This window comes from Salmo trutta, chromosome 1, assembly GCF_901001165.1.
Source record: "Salmo trutta chromosome 1, fSalTru1.1, whole genome shotgun sequence".
Lineage (NCBI taxonomy): Eukaryota > Metazoa > Chordata > Actinopteri > Salmoniformes > Salmonidae > Salmo > Salmo trutta.
Genome location: NC_042957.1, coordinates 22,089,597 through 22,113,114, shown reverse-complemented (window position 1 = coordinate 22,113,114; position 23,518 = coordinate 22,089,597). Strand labels below are relative to the sequence as shown.

General features: G+C 48.8%; 1 protein-coding gene across 10 annotated transcripts in view; it reads left to right on the top strand.

Annotated features, from left to right (window-relative positions):
- nhsl1b (NHS-like 1b) overlaps positions 1 to 23,518 on the top strand; it is a 170,239-nt gene that overhangs the window by 136,717 nt on the left and 10,004 nt on the right. For 6 of the 10 annotated variants that reach the window (XM_029745760.1, XM_029745866.1, XM_029745793.1 and 3 more), the window contains exons 2-6: positions 6,353 to 6,505; positions 12,088 to 12,212; positions 14,297 to 14,492; positions 15,800 to 15,931; positions 17,954 to 21,337. In XM_029745760.1, coding sequence (XP_029601620.1) covers positions 6,353 to 6,505; positions 12,088 to 12,212; positions 14,297 to 14,492; positions 15,800 to 15,931; positions 17,954 to 21,337 — 3,990 coding nt within the window. Of the gene's footprint in view, positions 1 to 1,178; positions 1,364 to 4,260; positions 4,424 to 6,352; positions 6,506 to 12,087; positions 12,213 to 14,296; positions 14,493 to 15,799; positions 15,932 to 17,953; positions 21,338 to 23,518 lie in introns of those variants that run through there. The other 4 variants (XM_029745801.1, XM_029745958.1, XM_029745857.1 and 1 more) reach the window with 3 other exon arrangements.

Here is a 23,518-nt window from a genome sequence, read left to right as displayed (position 1 = left end):
ACACAAACACCCATACTGTACACACACACACACACACACAGCATTGTGAATGTACACTGCAAAGAGGTTCAGGAGAGGAGGAGACGAGGTTGGAAGGGGGGGACCTTTTACCCACAAATTCAACAATCATTTGCAATCCCATTCAAGCTCCAGTCTCAGCCCCCCCCCCCCCCCCATCTCCATCCCCCATCCATTTGGGAAGACATAAAGGAATACGGGAGTAGTAGGGGCAGGCAGAGAAGTGAGTTTGTGTGTGCACTTGTGTGTGTATCTCCGTAGTGCATTGTATGTTTGTGTGTGTGTGCGTACGTGTGTGTGTGTCTGACAGAAGCTGAACAGAGTGGACAATAGGCGGATTGTATGTGATCTATATTCATGTGGCACAGATTCAGTGGCCGTGTGCTAACAGCAGGCTGGCTGATCAGACATAGGGAGGGAATGACGGAGAAAATGATCAGAGTTGTGGTGAGATGAAAAGGGACATACACACAGACATTCAGTCAGGAACAGTTGTTGGTCTCTAACAAAAGTCAACAGTCCTTTCTTTGTGCATCAGAGTACAAAGCAGGTGGTGTCCCTAACTACTGAAGTCTACTACAGGAGAGGGAATATCAGACCAGCGTAGCCCTCCTGGGGAAGTGAAGAGAAACTCACAGCAGAGATGAGATGTGAGATTCAGACATGAGAGAGTGTGCGCTTTGGCAGGTCCCAGAGTGGGAGTGGTGGAGAGGGAGAGAAAGAGAGTAGGCTAGCCTATTTATTCTGTATTTATGAAATCCATGTACCTTACAGTTAAATATAATTACTCCTGGTCATACTGTTACATCGTGTTTGAATCTTTCATCTTTAGAGTCCTGCAGAGAGAGAGAAAGAGAGAGAGAGAGAGAAGAAGAGAGAAGAAGAGAGAAGAAGAGAGAAGAAGAGAGAAGAAGAGAGAGGGATAGGGAGAAATGAAGAGAAAGGGTGCGAGAACTCCATGGTAACCAAAGCACAAGGGAACAGATTCTACACCCCTCCCGCTGTGTGTGTGTGTGTGTGCGTGCGCGTTCCTCAAAGGTCTGGGCAGCGCCTGAGATAGGAGGGGGTGGGCAGTGTGTGTGAGGGGGAGAGGCTCATTGTGAACACAGCAGAGACACACACACACACACACACAGAGCTGAGCCACCATATAGAGTGAGTGGAGAAGAGCGGCAGCAGCACTCGTTTGTCCTATCCTCCTCCTCGTTCCCTCGCTCATCTGCGTCGCTTGTACCTTTACAAGGCCTTTCTATTAATATTATTATAGGAAAATAAAGACCGACTGGAATAATGGTGTTTATCGGGACCTCGTTAAAATCTGTCATTAAATACTTCAAGAGGAAGGGTAAGAGAGACACTTTGGTTTCATTTTATCTGCCTTTCCTTCCCTTTATTAAATATATCATTCATTTTCCAGTTATGACAGATCAGGTGTCACTTTGTTTGAGAGGACTTTTCATAAAATGAGTTTTAGTTTGGGATAATGTTACACAGTACATTTGCATGGGGGGTGTTTCTGTGATCTGACTGAGTACATACTGTTGTTCTCTGTTACCTAGTAACCAGTGGGAGAGGCATTTAAAGGGTTAACGTCTCGGCTAGAGTTAAGTGCCCTCTCTTTCATTTGAAGCACTCTCTTGGATTTTGTAGAAATTGGGGCAATTATGAATGAATTTAGGATAGTGGGGTCTGTGTGTCAGGGGATTGGGGACGTGCATGTGAGAGTGTCTGAGAGATGACATGTTCTTACTGAAAGCTGTTTGTGCTTATCCTAATCTCAGGTGTATCCTGTATTAGCACTGTGTGTACTGTAATTCTCAGATAAACTTTGTTAATCCTTACCTCAGCATTTTCAGACTCCTCCCACACCCCTGTGTAGGTAAAAAAAGGAGGCGTAAACACTCTGATACAGTAGGTAACCTAAACTACAGTGGGATGTTTTATGGAGTGATCCGTCACCAGACCCTATCAGTGTGATGATGCAGAGTAATCAGTAATGAATGGTATCAGCCTCTGGCCCTGCTGCATACCTCCTCTCTATTCCACTGGTCCTGCACATCACATGTGCTTGTTTCTCCGTATGTATTGATAGCTTATAGTGCTATATACAGGATTATAAACTGGGTGGTTTCAGCCCTGAATGCTGATTGGCTGACAGCTGTATACCACAGGTATGACAAAACATTTATTTTTAATGCACTAATTATGTTGGTAACCAGTTTATAATCACAATAAGGCACCTCTGGGGGTTGCGGTATATGGCCAATATACCACGGCTAAGGGCTGTGTCCAGGCACTCTGCGATGCGTCATGCTTAAGAACAGCCCTTAACCGTGGTATATTGGCCATATACCACACCCCCTTGTGCCTTATTGCTTAATTAGAAGTTGTCAATATGCATGGATTTCTTTTAAATATAGATTTTAAGAGGACCATGTTTCTGTGTGTTTCTGCAACTTTTGACTGTTTCTTTCCTCTCTGAGATAACTGTGTGCTGGTAGTAAGGGAGGTGTGCTTGGGGAGGTGTGGTGACAACTGAAAAGAGCCTGATGTGAACATTGTGGTAGCATGCGTGTTTCTGGGCGAGTGTGATGGGGTTCGGGGGTTGGCTGGGGGTATTGTACTAGTGAAAGGCCTGATGTGGAGGCTGATTCTGTGGGACAATACAGGCTTTATGTCCATAGTCCCAGTGGCCTTGGTCTGGCTCTGTGGCTTTGACTGGCTCTATTCACCACATCAGGCCCCAGGGTGGGGGGAGATATAGCTACCTGCATCGACTGGGCTGGAGGATACTCCGAGCTGGGTTTGTGTATGAGACAAGTATTAGGCTAGAGGATCACCTGTTTTGACTAGGTTGTTTGGGACTAGTGGATTCAAGTGTGTAACTTCATTTGTGTATTTAGAGTTTTGTGTAGGCCTATCTATACACTGTTAGTCTGGTGCAACAGTATGTGAGTGGTTAGGCATGTTTGCTTGTCCACTGTCAACTCCTTCACTTTATGTGAGTGTATATTTGGAGTGTGTGAGCGTGTATGTGTGTCCCGTTCCCTCTAGCTCTGTCCTCCTGTCCAACGTTGGTCAGTGGTGTGGTGATGTGCTGTCCAGTCAGATTGATCCTTTTTACGAAGGTCTTACACACTGGGAGCTCCCACACACTGAGAGCTCCCACACACTGAGAGCTCCCACACACTGAGAGCTCCCACACACTGAGAGCTCACACACACTGAGAGCTCCCACACACTGAGAGCTCACACACACTGAGAGCTCACACACACTGAGAGCTCCCACACACTGAGAGCTCCCACACACTGAGAGCTCACACACACTGAGAGCTCACACACACACTGCCAATGTGGCTGACATGTGGCAGCGGGTGTCATTCACCCTCCGATGATTCTACCACTCCCCAACCACATTGTATCTCGGCATTCTCACGGTTTCCTTTTCCTACATGAGAAGGTTTAGCTGTGTGTGTGTGTTTGAAGAGGAGAACGGAGAGAGATATGTTGGAGAGATATGCCTAGCTGTTTGAAAAGAACAGTTGGTAAGCAAAAGAGCAAGGTCATGAAGGAATACAAAGGCTCCTCTCTCCCCGCCAAAGAGGTAATTAACCGGCCATCTAAGAGGTGTCAACTTTAACTGCTGAAGAGAGGACCTCCAAACAGACGTCACACTCCAACGGTCGGCCCTGCCACCTGTGGTCCCTAGGGACTGGCGCACTGGATGGCGCCTTCACACCTGTGGAAACATTTAACCCCCGCCTTACACAAACACCCCCCCAAGTCCCTCCTCTCATTTGCCTTTTCCTCAGGCCTTTTGCACCGTTCAAATGGCAGTTCAACTGTTGACATTTGGACAGGCCCCGGGGCCTTCTAATGGAGGACGTCAACCTGTTTAAACGAACAACATTTGAACACCAACCACCCCAGGGGATTCCAAGTGCCGGCTTTCAAATGTTTCCTAGACTTTCTCCTTGGCCTTTTGGGCTCTCAACACAGCCACTCAAAAGGCTGTGTTGGGGACAGGGTGGTAGTTGTAGGGACAGGACACACATTTCCTGTAATGGTCTATTAGCACATGTGGGAATGAATAAGGGTCAAGTCAAAAGGACCCTTCGCCCCCCTCAACCCCAAAAAACACACACTACCTCAGATGGCCCATTTGCACCTGTGGGAAGACTCCTTCATACACCCCGCATCCCCACACACACACCTCCTTCCTTAGCCTGCCCCTTTCCCAGGATCCTCCCAACTTTCTCCTCTTTCTGTTCTTGTCTGATTTTTTTCCTGAGAGATGGTCATGTTGTTAGTCAGTACAGGCACAGAGCTAGAGAGCTTGTTTAGAGGAATGAAGATACCTGGTCTCCCAATCCCAGATAGTACTTTAGTCTGGATACAATCGCTCGGTAAGTCCAGTCTGTTCTCCCAGTGTGTGTGTGTGTGTGTGTTTTCTTGAAATGGGCAAAGTAAACAGCAGATGGTGGCACTACTTGTTGTGTGTTTTTGTACCCTCTCTATTTCGTTATTGTTGAGATGTTGGATGTAACCTGAGGATGTAACCTGAGGATTGTGTGTTGTTTGGACAGTATTGGATGACCAAGAAATAATCAAACAGGGTGAACAATGATTAGTCTGGGCTCCCGAGTGGCGTAATGGTCTAAGGCACTCTATCTCAGTGCTAGAGGCGTCACTACAGACCCTGGTTCGATCCCAGGCGGTATCACAACCGGCCGCGATTGGGAGTCCCATAGGGAGGCGCACAATTGAGTCCCATTGGCCGGGGTAGGCAGTCATTGTAAATAAGAATTTGTTCTTAAGTGACTTGCCTAGTTAAATAAAATATATAAATAGTTTGAAACCTTCTTTGAACATTTGAGAAGATGTTTGAGAGGCAATGTTTTGGAAGTTCTTAGCTTGTTCTATTGGCAGTAGGCTAATGTCTGAAACAATGCTCTTCGTGGGTTTTTGTGTTGAAGCCTGGTGTCTCAGTGGAGAACATGCTGTTTTGAAGACTACATTGTGTGTACAAAACATTAGGAACACCTGCTCTTTCCATGACATAGACTGACCAGGTGAATCCAGGTGAAAGTTATGATCCCTTATTGATGTCAATGGTTAAATCGACTTCAATCAGAGTAGATGAAGGGGAGGAGACATGTTAAAGAAGGATTTTTAAGCCTTGAGACAATTGAGAAATGTATGCAAGACAAGATTGAAGTGCGCAACTCAATATTAGACAAGACAAGATTGAAGTGTGCAACTCAATATTATATTGTTCCTAATGTTTTGTACACTCAGTGTGTATTGTAATGTTCTTCAGTTGGAACTTCTGACTAACCTTCCCTCCACTTTCCATTGCCCTCCCTGACAGGTACCCTCCCTGACAGGTACCCTCCCTGACAGGTACCCTCCCTGACAGGTACCCTCCCTGACAGGTACCCTCCCTGACAGGTGCCCTCCCTGACAGGTACCCTCCCTGACAGGTACCCTCCCTGACAGGTACCCTCCCTGACAGGTACCCTCCCTGACAGGTACCCTCCCTGACAGGTACCCTCCCTGACAGGTACCCTCCACAGTTTAGTCATTTAGCAGACTCTCTTATCCAGAGTGACTTACAGTAGTGCGTGCATACATCTTCATTCTGGTCCCCCGTGGGAATCGAACCCACAACCCTGGTGTTGCAAGCACCATGCTCTACCAACTAAGCTACACGCGACCATGCATCACAGTGGAGTGTTAAAGCTGTTTGTGTGTATGGTCACACCTTCATACAAACGTCACTCCCTCCTTCCACTCCAACTCAAACAAGATTTATTAGCATTACAACCTCCAGATAAATATAGGCTGGCCTACAGGCTGGGTAAGGTGGCAGGTAGCCTAGTGGTTAGAGCGTTGGGCCAGTAAGTGAAAAGCCGATAGTTTGAATCCCCGAGCTGACAAGGTGAAAAATCTGTCGACGTTCCTTTTGAGCAAGGCCTTTAACCCTAATTGCTCCTGGGTCGCTTTTGATAACGGCTGTCCCTGGCCGTGACTCCACGGTTTAGAGTATATATTGTAAAACAACATGGAGGGTTTCTGCTCGTTTTTATTTCAAAATGGAACGTGAATTGTACCAGTGTGTCCTGAAGTTGACGGCTTGATTGAAGAAGAAAACCATTTCCAATGAAATAGAACAAATATAAGCACCCACCAAGTTCTTATTTATTTCAAAGCATCAGTCCCTATCCCTGACATACAACAGTACCAAAACAAATCTAGCCTATATTGTTAAACACGACTGCCTTTTTAAACTGTAAGTCATTTAACTTCCTTCCCTCTCTCTCCTGCCTCCGTAGCGGTGTCTAACCTGGATGAGGAGAGCAAGTGGACGGTCCACTACACAGCCCCGTGGCACCAGCAGGAGAACGTGTTCCTGCCCGGCAGCAGACCGCCCTGCGTAGAGGACCTCCACCGCCAGGCCAAGGTCAACCTCAAGACTGCACTGAGGGGTAAGGACCACGACCGCACTTACAAACGTGACCAGACACACACATACAGACACACACACAAATACAGTGTTTTTGGAATGTCACCGACCACCCATTGCATTTCATCACCTTCAATATCTCTTGATACTTTATTGATGTTCACGACGTTACGACAACATTGTAAAAAGTTTTTTAATAAAATAAAACGTCCAAAGCGTTTGTTTGCCTAGCTGCACAACACACCCGTGTTAAGCCCTCCTGTGGTGGGTCCAGTGTCTTTGAGGGGTGAACATCAAAGGTTCCCCCAAAACAGCAACAACTAGTCACTTCCTGGTCTGTTCCCAAAGAGAAAGGTTCAGCTGTGGGAAAAGGCATGGGGGAGGAGTTGACTTGGAGTAGGTGTGGATGGGGTTGGTCTGGGCTAGTTTGTGTTGATCAGTGTAAAGGATCAGACATGCGGTCTGCCGTTCGTTCACTTGCTGACGGCACGGTGTTATAAAGTCTGACTGCCAACATCTTTGACCGTTTCTAGAATCTGGTTGCACTCGATTTTCAAAATGTGCCTGGCATTCTGTTCAGGGGTGCTAAGTTCTCTCGGCCGGCAAACGTGATCGGTGTATCTGTGCCTTTAAAGAGGTTCTCTGGTACTTTTGTATACTTTTTAGCCAGTAATTCTGAAAGTAGCACTGACTCATGAGCCAAAAGTGTGTACCACATCACATATGTGCACCACGTTATTGCTCTCTCCCTGGCCCTGCTGTGTGAGGGTCTCGCTAACTGTCACTCAAACGGTGAGGGGCTGAACCTCATTGGCTGCCTAGAACTCAAATTGCTATGGAGCTGGCCCATGTGGGGGAAATGTAGGGAAAATGGCTCTGCACAGCTGCCAGTAAACAGTCGCTTTCAAACTAGGGATTACGTGGCTAATTGAGGTAAGACTTGTAATTCTGCTCATAGATTATGCATGTATGAACTTCACATTGGCACATCCAGCCCAAAGCGGGAGGTTTAAAAAAAAGAATACTTAGTAGTCGCCAAAGTTCTGTAGCATGTCTTTAAGGATGGTGTGTGGGGCGGGGGCTTGTTATTTATGTGCTAGGTGAGCTTGTGTGCCAAGCAGATAAAGGGAGAAAAAGGAGGAGAGAGAGAGGGGGAGATAAAGGAGAGGAGGGCAGAGAGAGAATAGGAGGAGGGGGACTGAAGACAATAGAAGAGGTAAGCTAATGCATAGAATGTGTTATTAATTCACCTCCACTAAGATAATGCCACACACACTGTCTTTGTCCTTCTGTCCCATTGTCCTGGTTCTATGTGAGGTTATTGTCCATGTAATATGGCACACACCCGCCATGCTACACACCGCATGGGTAATGGTATCCTTTGATCAGTCGCCACCGTCCTTCTGAAAGAGCCCTTCCAACAGGTGTCTGGGGAGACTGCCTGTGCTGGTCAGTCTGTTACGTCGTGGTGTGTGTTTAGCTGCTGCACCCATGTTCTCTTCCCATGAAGCTGCTGCTGGGATGCGCTGTTTCATCATTTAACTGGTCAGCCTACAGTCTGCTAGAAATAGAAGCGGTACACAATGTATACTTTCAAACTAAACCCTGTACAAAGCTGTAACACAAGGACACCTAGAAACTGGCCAAAGCTCTGTTCTCTGGCTGACCAGTCTGGTTAGAGTCAGGATATGAGTTGGTATAGAGAGAAACGTATCTGAGAGCAACGCATAAGGTCAATCCACCACCGTGCCCCTGCTCCTGTGCTTATGAAGCCCCCTCTCATTAAATCTATGTCGCCCCCGTCGGCCATATCACCAGGACAGAGACACAGAGAAGTTAGGGAAAATTCAATATCAGACCCTGCTTGGGTCTCAAACCAATCAATATGTAATCAGCTGCTGGTGTCATCGGCACCACGCCCGAGTCTCTCAACAGTTAGGACAGGGTCATTACCCATAATGCCATTCGTCGGCACATTCTGGTGTCAGGTTGTGGTCGTATGCGCTCAAGGGTGACTGACTGGTAGGGAAAGCACAGACATGTTGCATAATATCAGACACATTATAGTCAATAGTGTTGGAAAGATTTGGATCGATTTGATCGAACGTGTTCAATTAGTACCTCGCTCTCTTTCTACATCATTCTGGGATGGTGCCATGTGACCATAGCAATTAACCTCCATATTTCCCCTTCAGCTAAACTCCAGCCCCTGTTCTGCTCGACAACAGTCCTGGAAACGGGAACTGTCTAACACCTATTCCCCTCCTCCTCGTCATCTCAAGTGGCTTCTAAAACCCTTCTATTCCAGATCACAGGCGCGAACACTAACAGCCGTCAGTAACTAGCTGCTCCATCAGGCTCCATTAAATGACAGTATTATACATGCAGACAGCGCCTCAGTCCCTGAAGAGACCTACTCTAATTAGCTATGTAGGCATTAGGACATGAAAGAGGAAAGTAGTCTGTAAGGTGTAGCTTCGTAGAGGGTACGAACACATCAAGCCACTCCTTCACATGAATATGACAATGGGCAGATTTACATTTGTACATCAGTGATTTGACTAATTAGTTGCGGGTATTCAACACAAAGATGAGAGGAGTAGCGGATGTCTTTGTCGCTATACACACATCAAACGGAGATGGCAGAGACTAGAGAAATGAATAGGCCTATTTGGTCGCTGTGGTAAAGAGCATTCGGTGTAAATTATATATTTTTTATTTAACCTTTATTTGGGCTCCCGAGTGGAGCAGCAGTCTAAGGCACTGCATCTGTGCTTGAGGCGTTACTACAGACCCTGGTTCGACCCCGGGCTATATCACAACCGGCAGTGATCGGGAGTTCCATAGGGCGGCGCACAATTGGCCCAGCGTCGTCTGGGTTAGGGTTTGGCCGGGGTAGGCTGTCACTGTAAATAAGAATTTGTTCTTAACTGACTTGCCTAGTTAAATAACGGTTACATTTTTAAAAATTTCAAAAATTAGGCAAGTCCGTTAAGAACAAATTATTGTTTTACAATGATGGCCTACCCCGGCCAAACCTTCTCCTAATGACGCTGGGCCAATTGTGCGCCGCCCTATGGAACTCCCGATCACTGCCGGTTGTGATACAACCCGGGGTCAAACCAGGGTCTGTAGTGACACCTCTAGCACTGAGATGCAGGAGCCCCGAATTTGAAAGTATACACACAAAATTAATATAACAGTTGAAGTCGGAAGTTTACATACACTTAGGTTGGAGTCATTTAAAACTTGTTTTTTAACCACTCCACAAATTTCTTGTTAACAAACTATAGTTTTGGCAAGTCGGTTAGGACATCTACTTTGTGCATGACACAAGTAATTTTTCCAACAATTGTTTACAGACAGATTATTTCACTTATAATTCACTGTATCACAATTCCAGTGGGTCAGATGTTTACATACACTAAGTTGACTGTGCCTTTATACAGCTTGGAAAATTCCAGAAAATGATGTCATGGCTTTAGAAACTTCTGATAGGCTAATTGACATCATTTGAGTCAATTGGAGGTGTACCTGTGGATTTATTTCAAGGCCTACCTTCAAACTCAGTGCCTCTTTGCTTGACATCATGGGAAAAATCAAAAGAAATCAGCCAAGACCTCAGAAAAAAAATTGTAGACCTCCACAAGTCTGGTTCATCCTTGGGAGCAATTTCCAAATGCCTGAAGGTACCACGTTCATCTGTACAAACAATAGTACGCAAGTATAAACACCATGGGACCACGCAGCCGTCATACTGCTCAGGAAGGACACGCGTTCTGCCTCCTAGAGATGAACGCAAAGGACCTTGTGAAGATGTTGGAGGAAACGGGTACAAAAGTATCTATAGCCACAGTAAAACGAGTCCTATATCGACATAACCTGAAAGGCCACTCAGCAAGGAAGAAGTCACTGCTCCAAAACCGCCATAAAAAGGCCAGACTACGGTTTGCAACTGCACATGGGGACAAAGATCGTACTTTTTGGAGAAATGTCCTCTGGTCTGATGAAACAAAAATAGAACTGTTTGGCCATAATGACCTTCGTTATGTTTGGAGGAAAAAGGGGGAGGCTTGCCAGCCGAAGAACACCATCCCAACCGTGAAGCACGGGGGTGGCAGCATCATGTTGTGGGGGTGCTTTGCTGCAGGAGGGACTGGTGCACTTCACAAAATAGATGGCATCATGAGGATGGAAAATTATGTGGATATATTGAAGCAAGACATCAGTCAGGAAGTTAAAGCTTGGTCGCAAATGGGTCTTCCAAATGGACAATGACCCCAAGCATACTTCCAAAGTTGTGGCAAAATGGCTTAAGAACAACGAAGTCAAGGTATTGGAGTGGGCAGAACTGAAAGAGCGTGTGCGAGCAAGGAGGCCTACAAACCTGACTCAGTTACACCAGCCCTGTCAGGAGGAATGGGCCAAAATTCACCCAACTTATTTTGGGAAGCTTGTGGAAGGCTACCCGAAACGTTTGACCCAAGTTAAACAATTTTAAAGGCATTGCTACCAAATACTAATTGAGTGCATGTAAACTTCTGACCCACTGGGAATGTGATGAAAGAAATAAAAGCTGAAATAAATAATTCTCTCTACTATTATTCTGACATTTCACATTCTTAAAATAAAGTGGTGATCCTAAATGACCTAAGACAGGGAATTTTTACTAGGATTAAATGTCAGGAATTGTGAAAAACTGAGTTTAAATGTATTTGGCTAAGGTGTATGTAAACTTCCGACTTCAACTGTAGCTTGAAAATCGCTCTGATATGGACATGTATATAGCTATAGAATTATTTATAGCATTTTAGATATGCTATCCAATCATGCATATATAACTTAATCATTTCTAATTAAATAATATTTATGTATAATTAGTCTAGTACATAATATTTCTACATCTTGTTAATAGATGATGTGTTATTTAGTAGCTGATCTAGTTAGTCGTGCAGATATGACGAAGGGCTCCCTGGTAGCAGTGTGTTGGCAGAGTGACTGAAGTGTAAATAGCCACTGAGGGAGGGAGGAGGTGTTTGAGAGAGAAGGATGATTCCACCATCTGTGTGTGACAGACTGGAAGGGATACCCCCTCCTAGCTCCCACACACACATGCATGTACACACGCACACACCACACACACACACACACACACGTAGATTAGGAACACACACATCTCACCCCTCACAGCGGGGTCTAATGAGAGAAGCTGTCAGCGCTGTCAGGGGCTGCTGCTGAGGCAGGGCCTACACACACACACACACACACACACACACACACACACACACACACACACACACACACACACACACACACACACACACACACACAGGCTGCTCGTCTATATGCTGTGTGTCTCTGAACAGCTGCCTGATATATTGCACAGGTCAGCTCCTCTGCTGTTCCCTGAGGTGGTGAGCTCTCGACAGGTGTAGACACCACTACCAGGGGTGTAGACACCACTACCAGGGGTGTAGACACCACTACCAGGGGTGTAGACACCACTACCAGGGGTGTAGACACCACTACCAGGGGTGTCAGTCTGTGTGTGTATTAAGTGTGTATTAAGGTTTGTGTAACCCATTCCCTCCCTCTCTCTTCCAGAGTGTGACAAGTTAAGGAAAGATGGTTTCCGTAGCTCCCAGTACTACTCTCAGGGCCCCACCTTCTCTGGCAGGGCAGAGTCCCACAGCAGCCTGCAGGATGATGAGGACTACACAGACAAGAAGGTAACACACAGCGCGCACACACACACACACACACACACACACACACACACACACACACACACACACACACACACACACACACACACACACACTCAGCACCCATAGAAAAATAATTGCACACACCAAACTGGTATCTGTCTGCCCTCCAGTGGTTTGAAGCAAAAGTGCACCACCTCTCTGTATTTTCCTCTAACATTGCCTGCACTCCCTCCCCCCCACCTCTCTCTCTCATTACATTGTGTTGCTGCCATGGCTGGTTTCTCATGCGTGTACAGCCACTTAGAACTGTTTATCTGACAGGCCCTGATAGGGAACACTTGAGAGATTTATTCTAAATATCTAAATAGCATTGTTTTGATATTGGTTTAGACTTGGTGGAGCTGTTTTCACTCTAATGACAATAGACAATTTGAGAATTCCATGTGACTGGCTGACACAGTGACAGTATGACATTATTAATTATCTTAAATCTAGCCTGTGAGGTGGTATGACTGAGCTCCAGTTCTGGAACGTTAGGACTAACACGTGAATTGTCAAATAGTCAGAGAAGCCTTTTCCAGGACGCCCACTTTTCTCGCATATCTCCAGCCCCCTCACTCTTGTCCGCTTTTCTCTTCTCCATATTCCCACTCCTTCTGTAGTCTCTCCTCCCTCCACGTGACTCGTCCAATCGTGGGGGTCCTGATGGGGTCAGACGAGGTTGTTGAAGGGGGTCTTTCTGTGGTAGAATGAGGTGCCTCTCACCCCCTAACCCTGCTCTCTGTTGTCCCTCTCTCCAAACTGTCCCGTCTTTCCCTGGCCTGCCCCCACACCTCCTTTCGCTCTCATCCATCCCCTGCTTTTTCCTTTGGCCCAAGCCACCCTCAACCTTAACCCCCTTCCCCCACCTCTCTTGTTGCCCCCCTCTCCTCACCCCTGTTCTGTTTTCTCCAGGCTAGTGAGCCTAACTCTGGTTGACAGCAGCTCCCTAGCTCAAAGGGGAAACTGGGTTACTGTTTAGACCCACAATGGCCCCTAATGGTGGGGGCAACTCTGAAGGCTACAACACAACACACTGCTGGCTTCCTTCTCCACCCTGCCCTCCTCTCCTCCCTCTGACGAGCCCGTGTTTGAGCTGGTGTTGTCTCCCCCCACCCGTTGGGACTGATAACATGCCTGCTCAGAATCTACCTGTAATTCTGCATTTAGGAATAGCGTGATGGTGATGTGGTGGGACCTTCAAGAATTTCCCACTAACATTCTAGAATGACAGTGGAAGGTTAGTGAGATATAGGTGGGACATAACAAAGAGTAAACTTTCCCTGAGATGTTTTTACTGGACTAGTGGCACCTTGTCGAGTAAGTTCAAGTGAAAGTGTGTCAGGCTGCGATGCTGTTGGAGAGGTAGGTATCTTTTGTTTTGAGATGGAAAAAGGAACCAATCTATTTTTTAAAAATATTCTGGAATATGTGTCGGCCTGTTTGGTTGATGCCCTGGGTTCTAGAGAAAGCCCAGGTGCTGCAGTGAGAAGTTTGGTGGCGCTGCTCTTCTCGTATCTCTGCAGTGTAGATGTGATGCGCTCAGATTGAGAACTCACAGCCCATCAGCACAGTTTAACGCATGAGAGCATCTCTCTCTCTCTCTGTTATTCTCCTTTTGTTATCTCATTCTCTCACTCCTCCTTGCTGTCAGTTTGTCAGGGTGTGAGGGTGTGCATGTCAATGTGTGAATGATTGACTGTGAAACATGTTTATAGACTCTCTTGCTCAAAGGTCAGATTGCTGCAGTAAACATAGTGGTGTGTGTGGGTGTTTGGGCAATAATGAACACAATGCTGGAAGAGGTTTAAAGCGTTCATACAAAGGATGGCAGACCCAGTGGGGGCAGGTGCAACACACACACACACACACACACACACACTCCTTCCTCCTACAGGCTCAGGTGTGTTTCTTCAGGCTCAGTATGAAGCTCATCTCTCCTCTTTCCCTCTCCTTCCCATCTCTCTCTCTTTTATCTCCCTTCCTCTCTACTCCTTTTCATTCCTGTGTACCCGTCTCTTCTTTCTTTTCCTCCCTCTCACTTCTCTCTCTCTCCTCTCCTGCAGTCCATGGCCTCGTCAGCGGAGGATGACAAGTCCCTGCACCCAATGAGGCCCCAGACCCCCCAGGAAGAGGAGGGGATAGATGAGTGTGACGGACAGGTGCGCTGCTACAAGGCCCCGCCCCTCCCCACCCCTGAGGAGAAGATGAGGATGCAGGCTCAGGCCGTGCCCACTGATGTCATCCCTATCAACGTCACAGGTAGGCCACGCCGCCCCATAGTGACCATTGTATGTCCTAGGTTGAACATGCCCACAATTACCGATGCCATTCAACCAATGAAATAGGAGTCTTGGTCTTGAAGCGATCCTTTTTTCGCCTCACTTTTAACCCCTCTGTGTGTTCGAATGGACATACTGGGAGTTGCATCCACATGCATAGAGCGTTGTGTTTTCTGTCTGTCAGTAGTATTATCTTCCCCCTGTTTTTCTTCCATATTATTATCTAGTTCTCTGACCATCCCCCTGCTGTGTTTTTGTGAGCGTGCTCAGTCCATCCCAGTGTTAGTAAGAGAGATTGCAGTCAAAGGTCAAAGCAGCTCCATGGCTGTATCTCAAACCATGGGGCGCCTGACAGAGACCGACACCTACGACACACACACTACACACACACACAGACATACACACACACCACCACCAGGTGATGGAGATAACCACACGTCACCTCAGGACCCAACACAGACACCGTACTGCTCTGTCTCCCACCCACTAATACATCAACTCTGCTCGTGACATCTGTCACTCAGTAGTCAGTCTGAGACTGCCCCCCCACACACACACACTTTCTCTCCCTCTAACTATCTCTGTCAGCTCTGGCTCAGTGGTGTTTGTCCTGTCCTCTGACTCAGTTTGTCGCTAGCACACACACACACTACAGGGCATAGAGAGAGAGCTGTCGGAGGCGAGATGCTGCCACCAAACACTGCGAAGTAGCACAGACAGCTCCTAACAGTATCAATAGACAGTTGGTGTTAACATGCATTTGAATACATGTAATTGTGAGACCTATTAAATCCGCAGGCTTCTTAACGCGGATTGGTTTAGAATCAGTGTTTCGAGTTAACAAAATGTCAACGTCATATCTCATCAAATGAAATAAAAAAAGAGTGATGTTTGAAATGTGAGCGTGTTAGACAGTCTGTCTATATGTCAGTTTTCATATGACTTTCTCTCCATCCATCAAAAAGAGCAGATTCGCAGAGTCTGAACTAGTTTCACACAGTCAGAGCAAGACACTGATCTGTCTGTATGTTTGGTCTTGTATGGCTGTGTGGGATACTTGCTCTCTTTTAGTTTCTGTGTTTATCTGTGTGTCACCCCCCCTGTCTATGTTATACAGCATGCTTTTCTATATATATATATGTGACTGTCTACTCTCTCTTGTTCTGTCACTGCCTGTCTCTAAACTCTGCATGTATGAACACAATTGCACGTGTGTTTGTATCACTAACGGGCTGGTTTTTGTTTGCCGCTGTTCTGCCTGCCTGCTCTCGCCCTCCCGGCCACTAGGGGCAACGTTTGACCGGCAGGCCAGCATCCGCCGCTCCCTCATTAACACTGACACAGTCTCCCGCCGGCCCAAGAAGGTCAAACGCAGAAAGACTATATCAGGGCTGCCTGACAACATCTGCACCGAACTAGGTATGGTATATACCCAGAGCTGTTCTGCATCCCGCTCTCACTAGTCCTCCCACCCTTCCCTCATCCCTGACCCAGACAGCTAGTCCATCCACCCTGCCCTCATCCCTGACCCAGACAGCTAGTCCATCCACCTGCCTGCCTCACACCTCTGGCTGGTTTAGTGACTAGTTTGACTCCCCCTCATTGTTAAGTCTACCGTAGAACCACCACCATTGCTCATTCTCAAAGTCCTCTTCCCTATTGTAGAATTTCTACATCTGCTTTCTCATGCTAGAATCTTGACATTTGACATCTCTCTTCTAGAAGCTCTTCATAAGCCCCCCCCCCCCCCCGCCCCTCATAGTAAAATCTCTACTGGCATCTGTCATTGTAGGACCTTTACTTCCTCAAATCTAGTAGTCCAGAGTCTGACATCACTCCGAAACACTCCTTTTCCCATGACCCCCATGGGCCCGGTCTCTGCGCTGTCCTCCTTCCTTAGCCATGATAAGTGTATCTAATGTGAACACAAAACAATGTAATATCTGGTGACATACGGGAACGGCGCTGGTAACAAGTCTAGTGAATCTAAATGGGCACTTATTCGTATGTGTTAATCGCTGGGATACACTGATAATCTAAGCATGCCACAGTGTGTCCCACACACCCCACCACAAAACCCCGCATCTAATCCCAGCATTCCTACCACAGATGTCATTCTATCGTCATATTTCCACAACTGTGTAATGCATACTCGCCTATCATGGGGGAGTGGGGTTGGCTTGAGGGGGAGATTGATGGGAGAGGTTAAGTAGGAAAGGGTATATGATGTTGGGTGAATGGACAATATTGGTTTTCTGTCACAATCAAAACAAACACACAGTCAAGAATACATGTCCTATTGTGGATTTTACTGTGAAATTGGTCTTAACCCGAACCCACCTCTCCTCTCCTCTGTCTCCCCAAGGCTTAGAGGATACGCCAGACGAAGAGGGCCTGAATGTTTCCATTTCCCACCCCTGTGCATTTGTCAGCTGTTGTTATGATAGCCCCATCCTTCTAACACCCCCTGACCTTTCACCCCTAATCCTCAGAACAGATGGGCTGAGGAACAGGCAGAGGGGTCAGGGTTCCTCACCCCTGCTAATAGCTATGTGCTACACTAAGTTAAGCTAACTCTATTAAGGTATGGGTGACTGGGGACTCCTTGCGTTAAGAGAATGTCATCTCGCTGTAGGATGAGATCAGTGCAGCTGATAGGCAGAGCTTTGAAGCCTTATTATACAGACAGACCGGTGTGAAAGACCAGACAGACAGGCTTGGAAGTCCTGATTACTGTTAGATGGTAAGTCCCTTGCCTCAGTGAGTGAGATACCCAGGCTGTATGTGAAGTAGAAACCTGCAGCTTAATCTATCTAATACAGCAGTGCTGTCACTCTCTGCCTTAGGGAGGGGAGGTGTGTGTGTGTGTGTGTGTGTGTGTGTGTTTAGGGAGCATGAGCATCAACAGGCAGCCAGCACAGATGGCCGATACATCAGATATCCTCTCCTATTTTACACCAGATCCTTCACTTTGTTTATTTATGTACGGGTGTGTTTGTGTGTGTGTGTGTGTGTGTGAGTGTGAGCTGCCCAATGCCTTACCAGCTGCCCACACCCTGAGGACCATTCTCTTTCTGATCAGACGGAGCCAGAGTAGGAGGGAAAGCATAGTGGGAGTCTTCCTTCTGGCGTCTGTTCTCTTCTCTCTCTGTCCCACTATTCCTCTCTCCATCTCTCTTTCTCACCCTCTCTCTCCATTTCTCTTTCTCTAACTCTCTCCATCTCTGTCCTAATGAAGACGACCAGCGGTTATTAGCGCATCAGACGGGGCTGCAGAAAATCTAATTAATTAGCCTCTTAGACACAGCTAATCTGATCGACAGCCTGCCAGAGAGAGGGGGAACAAGGGAGAGGAAATTAGAGAGGGAGAGGCGGAAGCTGGAGGTATTTTGATTGCTTATATGTTAAACCTCTCTCTCTCTATCTTTCTCTCTTCTGCAGTGACGAAAGGACGTGGGGGCGAGCTCCGGCCACATTCCATGTTCATCCCGGGACAGTATTCCACATTGGGAAGAGTCGGGAGCGTCAACTCAACGCTCAGACATTCCGAGACAAGGGACTCTGGTTGCCAGACTGAGGAGGTGAAGATCGTTCCACCGTCCATGCGAAGAATCCGGGCTCAACGGGGACAGGGAATCGCAGCCCAGATGGCCGGAATTTCCACTTCCTCGTCTACAGGAAGCATCTCCGTCTCCAGTAGCGACGGCTGTTCTGGAATGCTGGTCCTACCCCCGCATCTGAATGTAGATGCCCAGCGTTTCCACAGTCTTCCCAGACCCGGGCCAAGGGTGTCTCTTAGTGCTGAGCCCATCTACAGCAGCACCCCCATCAGGCTGGAAGACCACAATGCACCCCAGAGGCAGATTGGCAAACTGCAGGTGGACAACACCGTGGTGCATCTGAGAAACGCCCCCAGGACAGGTACTCTGCCACGGCCCAAGTCTCAGGAGGTGCGTGGGTCCCAGACAGGGGACTGGGGTGGTGGTCCGGCATGTGTGGTGTCCCCCCACGCTGCCTACTCCACATCTCTCATCCCCAACGCCACCATGTCCTGCTCTGCCGAGGTTGTGACCCTCCATACGTCCTCCAGCCAGCACCCCCAGACCCCCAGGCCTCTCAGTCTGGCCACGGGCACCAGCATGGACCCCCTGAGCTCCACCTCCTTCACCCACAGGACCAACTGCCCCGGCCGGGCCACCTCCACACCAATACATACACATCCCCAAGACGGAGGGTTGACTGCCCCGGCAACGCCCAGCGAATCGGGCCGCTCGGATGGCAGCCTGCACAGCCACACAAGCACCATCGCCGCGACGACTCCGTCCTCGGCCGACGACCAGTGGTCAATCTATGACACACCGGAGAACGTGGTCCTGCCCCAGCGTCCTCTGACCTCTAGCTGCTCTACTCCCATCAACCATCTGAACAGCAGCCTGGAGCTGTCATCCCGCACCGACTCCAGCTCCCTGTACTCCCAGGACAATGACGGCTACTACACCTCCATGCACCTGGACTCTGGCCTGCGCTCCAGGAGCCATGGTAGCGGGCAGGGCCACGGGGTGGTAGCCAGCCGGACTGCCAGACACAGCATGTACGAGTGCCGTGAGCTGCCTAGCCACGAGGAAGATTCTAACAGTCTTTACAGCGACCGCTCACTGTCCCGCAGCATCTCTCTCCGCAAGGCCAAGAAGCCGCCGCTGCCCCCGGCCCGGACTGACTCCCTCCGCCGCAAGCCTGGCGGGAAGAAGCCCCTGGGTGGAGTTAGTGCAGTTAGCGGGAGTGCTAACGGATCAGTGCTGAACGAGACACTGATCGCTAGCCTGCAGCAGAGCCTCCAGATGGGGTTGAGAGATCGAAAGGAGAAGGGCGTGTCCCCCTCCTCGCCCTCCCACAGCCCGTGCAGCGACTACGAGGACCCCTGGTTGCTGCGACCACGGAGCCAGAGCAGTGTGAGCGCCACCAGCTCCGCCACGTCGCTAGCGGCTAACAACACTAACAGTGGCGTAGTGGCTAATGTGTACTCGCTCTGTCATGTGACGCCAGCTCACAGCGACACCAGCAGCCTGCGGTCCGACTATGCAGAGTCCTGGGGCTACTACATGGATTACCCCCGTAACCATGGAGACCAGGGGCCGCAGTCCCCCTCCACGCACCAACACCACCCTGCTGCTAACATTGTAGCGGGCACACACCCGAGGGGTCTGTCGAATGGAAGTGGGGGTCTCCACAATCACATCAATATCCAGGCCTCGGCCCCTCCAGCCCAGGAGGGAGGTGTGGCAGTCAAGCCCAAGACGGCCACCTCGTCCCCGGACAGGATCCATAGACTGACCTCCCCCTCCAGCGGCTACTCCAGCCAGTCCAACACCCCCACGGCCGGCACCCCCGTGCCCTCCTTCATGCGGTCCCACTCCCCCTCAGGACGGCCCAAGCCCAAAGTGCCGGAGAGGAAGTCTTCACTCCTGTCATCTGTTTCCATCTCCTCCTCCTCCACCTCCCTCTCCTCAAACGCCTCTGACTCTCTCAGGAATTCTGGCCCCCCTCCTCCTCCCCCTCCTCCCCTGCCTCCCACCTCAGCATCCATCAGCCCCCCACCTCCTTTCCCTGCTCCTCTCCCCCCATCCAACCCCAGACCTCCCCCTCTGCCCCTCGCACCCCCGTTACCCACAACCCCTCAGGGCACCCCCATGAGCCCGCCCCCTTACTCCACCTCTCCAGACTTCCCTCCCCCTCCTCCTCCAGATTCCCTCATCCACCCCAGCCTCTCCTTCAACGGGACCCTCAGTCCTCCTCCTCCTCCCCCTCCATTCCCCTCCATGGTCCCCTCTCCTCCACCACCTCCCCCCCTGCCTGCCCCTGCGCCACCCACAGCCTCCCCTCTCACCCTGAAGGCAGCAAAGAACGCTCTAAAACCAGCTACGGTCACTAACAGCCCAGCAGCCAAGGAGGCCGGCAAGACCCCCATGCCCCTGATCACCCCATTTGCCCTGCAGAGTGTGCACCTCCGCTCAGTCAAGCAGCCAGAGGAGCAAGTCAACGGCAGGGTGGAACATACTAAAGCTCAGGAATCGGGGGGCAACCAGGCCTGGGCCCTCAAGCCCCATACGCCGGAGAAGATTAAGCAGCAGGAGCATCCCACCATGCTGCCCCTGATAAACTGCACCAGTCCAGAGGAAATCACCAAGGCCTCATCTGCTGTGAAGAAGCTCTTCGCTGAACTATGCTCAGACTACAGTGATTCTGAGGTGCTGCCAGGGGGCGCCATCACCAACGCTAAACCTAGGGTACAGAGCCTGTCCAACAGCTCAGCCCAACCAAATCAGGAGTGGGAGCAGTCACCCCTCCCAAGCCTCGTGGAGGAAGCAATCAAAAGCCCCCCAGTCAAACAGAAACCCTCAGTGGCCTCCAAGAAGCCCAAACTATCCCTCGTCACCCCCCAGTCTGTGGTGGGAGAGGAGACCACCCAGACTACCACCACACTGAGCCCCCAGGATGAGTCAACCACCACAGAAGAAGACCAGGTGGACGCTAAAGTGAGAGAGGAAGAGACGAAAGAGGAGGAAAATGAGGAGAAGGAGCAGGAGGAAGATGAGGTTTCAGAGAGTTCCTCAGCCCTGACAGAGAGTAGTGGACCTTCCACCTCCACGGTGAGCCAGGAGGAGACCCAGCCTCCGGCCACCGTCACGCAGGAGACGAGCCTCGCTGAGGGGCAGCAGCGGAACAACAGAGAGGCTGAGGAGGAAGAGGAGGAAGATGAGGAAGAAGATGAGGAAGATGGGACCAGCAGTACCACTGGATCAGTCAGCTCTAAGGACGACGAGAGTGGTGAGTTAGATTTCATTTATATTATTAACAAAAAAATACTAATTAAATTCAGATAAACTTGCATAAAGTTGAATGTTTTGAAGAAACAAAATGGGACATCTGTTTTGTAAATGACATTGAGGCAGCTTACAATCAAACTTTTGGTTTCTGAGATCGAGGTCTAGTCTGTCATCATTGGCAGCTATTCAGTGCTGACTGAATTCAGTGCTGACTGGTGGCAGGTGTTTGTTAGCTGTGCTGACAGTTTGCGTTGGCTGAGGTAAAAGGCAGTTGAGAGAGGTTACATTGCTAGACATTAGCTGTGCTTAAGGCTAGGGGCTTTAGCTGGGGTTTCCAGCTTTCCCTTGGTCCTTCGTCAAATCCCACTTCAAGGCAGGACAAAGGGCAGGTATTGGGGCCAGCTTCCCTTAAGCTAGTCTTAGACTGCCTGCTGTCTCTCTGACTGTGAAGGTATAGAAAAGGTTTAGACTGAAGGCAAGGTTAAGCAACACAATACAGATTCCCTTTATTGAATGTGATCAAAGGTTTAGGATATTGCTGGAAGGATGCACAAGGAAGGCCTCCCTGGATCTCTGGTTTTAAAAGGATCTTGAACTTGTTGTGAGTTGAATTACATCTAGAAGAAGATGCCATCAGGGCTGGCGGGAGTCCGGACTGGCCACTTTATGGGATTTTAAATTGTCACATTTGGGGATTTTAAGTATAATCTTTGGGTCTGATTGTCTCTGCAAACAGTGCCCTAAAAATAAATGGTCTCAAAACATAGTTTGCCCATTTAGTGCTAATGTAGCATGGTGCCGCCTGGTTGTTGTCTGTTCTGTGTCATTGAGCTAGCCAGAGAGGCATCATACCTGCCTGCCTCCTCCTCTTCCCCTAAGTGAGAGCTCAGCTTAGTGAGGGACAGCACTGCGGCAGATGCCTGGATTTATCAGCTCTCTCAATTCAATTCAAAGGGGCTTTATTGACATGAGAAACATGTTTACATTGCCAAAGCAAGTGAAATAAACGCAACAAAAAAACATCTCCATCCTCACGCCATATTCTCTTGTTCTGGTTTGTTTTATGCTGTCACTGTCTCATCCTAATCTGTGTCTCCTCTATCTCCTTTCTATTACTGGACTCTCCTTTTCTGTCTGCTTCCCCCTCAGTCTGCTTCCCTCTGTCTGCTTCCTTCTGTCCACCCCATCCATCCTTATGTCCAAGTATCTATTTTATACTGTACTCCTCATTTTTTCATCTGTCATTCTCTCTGTCCGGTTGTCTTCTCTCTCTCGCTTCTCTTCCCGCTATCTCTCGCTTTCTTCTCTTCCCTCTCTTTCTCTCTCGCTCTCTTCTCTCTCTTCTCTCTCACTTTCTTCTCTCTCTCTCGCTTTCTTCTCTCTCTCTCTCTCTCTCTCTCGCTTTCTTCTCTCTCTCTCGCTTTCTTCTCTCTCTCTCGCTTTCTTCTCTCTCTCTCGCTCTCTTCTCTCTCTTCTCTCTCACTTTCTTCTCTCTCTCCTTCTCTCTCTCTCTTCTCTCTCTCTCTCGCTTTCTTCTCTTCTCTCTCTCTCGCTTTCTTCTCTCTCTCTCGCTTTCTTCTTCTCTCTCTCTCGCTTTCTTCTCTCTCTCTCTCGCTCTCTCTCTCTCTCCTCTCTCTCTCTCGCTTTCTTCTCTCTCTCTCTCTCGCTTTCTTCTCTCTCTCTCTCGCTTTCTTCTCTCTCTCTCTCTCTCTCGCTTTCTTCTCTCTCTCTCGCTTTCTTCTCTCTCTCTCGCTTTCTTCTCTCTCTCTCTCGCTTTCTTCTCTCTCTCTCTCTCGCTTTCTTCTCTCTCTCTCTCGCTTTCTTCTCTCTCTCTCTCGCTCTTCTTCTCTCTCTCTCTCTCGCTTCTTCTCTCTCTCTCTCGCTTTCTTCTCTCTCTCTCTCTCGCTTTCTTCTCTCTCTCTCTCGCTTTCTTCTCTCTCACTCTCTCGCTTTCTTCTCTCTCTCTCGCTTTCTTCTCTCTCTCTCGCTTTTCTTCTCTCTCTCTCTCGCTTTCTTCTCTCTCTCTCTCTCTCTCTCCCCCCCCCCTCTCTCTCTCTCTCTCTCTCTCGCTTTCTTCTCTTTCTCTCTCTCTGGTTAGGTAGGTGGCATCTGTCCTAGTGGGAGGTCTGTTTAGTGGAGGGAGGCGGGGGAATGTGGAGAGTAGGGGGAGGGACCCACTGTA